Source organism: Morone saxatilis, unplaced genomic scaffold (genome assembly GCF_004916995.1).
Source record: "Morone saxatilis isolate NCDOM2014 unplaced genomic scaffold, NCSU_SB_2.0 Contig21, whole genome shotgun sequence".
In the NCBI taxonomy this organism is placed as follows: Eukaryota; Metazoa; Chordata; class Actinopteri; family Moronidae; genus Morone; species Morone saxatilis.
Genome location: NW_023339774.1, coordinates 23,027,710 through 23,028,981, shown reverse-complemented (window position 1 = coordinate 23,028,981; position 1,272 = coordinate 23,027,710). Strand labels below are relative to the sequence as shown.

At 42.0% G+C, this 1,272-nt stretch overlaps 1 protein-coding gene across 1 annotated transcript in view; it reads right to left on the bottom strand.

Moving 5' to 3' along the window:
• Positions 1 to 999, bottom strand: part of LOC118332187 (multidrug resistance-associated protein 1-like) — a gene marked incomplete at its 5' end in the record, with an annotated part of 10,069 nt that extends 9,070 nt beyond the window's left edge. The window contains 2 exon segments of the mRNA XM_035667348.1: positions 317 to 494; positions 787 to 999. Of these exon segments, the coding sequence (XP_035523241.1) occupies positions 317 to 494; positions 787 to 999 (391 nt within the window).
• Positions 1,000 to 1,272: the final 273 nt, after the last annotated feature.

Sequence of the window (1,272 nt, the reverse complement as noted above, 5' to 3'; positions counted from 1 at the left end):
AATGTTATTGACTGCGCTGCTGATTAATAGACACTGGATGAGCGCAAACAATGACTCTAAAATGTTAGCTCAGCACATCAGTGTTTCCAGGTGTATCCAGGTGTCAGGAGGTTCTACTGCAGATGTTTTAAGATAGTGTAAAGCTTTCAGTGTCTCCAGAGGGAACTATGTGGAGTCTAAAAAATATTAATAAGTGATGTCAGACAGATTTAAAGCTGTCCTACAGTGTCACAGCAGTGAGCTTCAGTGGAATCAGATGTTTATGTGTTCAACTTATCAGATACATAAAAAGAAAAGAGTATTATCCGTCTGTTACCTTCCTGTAGACAAGGCCCATGACAGCTGTCTTCAGTCTCATCCCGACAGTGAAGCAGTGGAACATGTATTGATGATGGAGGACAGACTGCAGACAGGACAGCAGGAAAAGCAACGAAGCAAACAGGAAACCTTTCCACATCTCAGCGTTTTTGTCCCTCATGAAACCCAGCAGCAAGCTAGTGACAACAACAACGATAAGCAAAAACAAGAATAAACAATAATTGCAGACAGTTTCAGAGCAAAGTCTGTTGGTTTTACTTAAATCACCCAAAACATCACATTATTGTGTCTTTGACGTTTCAATAATGTTTTATTTCAAACGACAAACTGACAGAAACCATCAGCAGTCACCTGAAAACCAGAAAAACTTTTCCTGAATATGTACACCAGGTGAAACTGGAGCTGCAAACGTCAAAGAGAGCAGAGAGAGACATCAGAAAACATATTTGTGACCTCTCTTACACTCACCTGAGAACTTGCGGCACAGCGAACATGAAGGCGTCATGCAAAAGGAGACACAGAGTACCACACAGGAAGTAAAGCCCAAAGGTCTGCCCCAAAGTGAGCAGGAGGAGGAGGCTATAGTCCTGCCCCTTACTGTTCTTCCTCAGCAGGTGCGTTTTTTCTGTCATTGCAGCAGAACCACAGGACCATGATGGTCCAGAACCAACAGGCTCTTTCCTGCAAAACATCAACACAGGTAAAAAGAATTTTCGGGGGCAGGGTCTGAACTAATGTACCAATGACCTTCACTTAAAACTGTTTTAATCCATCCATCAGCTAAACTCACTGACACCCAAAGGCAGGGTAGAGACTGACAGCTAGTCAGGAGAATTCAATTCAATTTTATTTGTATAGTGCCAATTTATAACAGAAGTTATCTCAGGACACTTTTCAAATAGAGCAGGTATAGACCGAACTCCTTTTAACATTTACAGAGACCCAACAGTACCA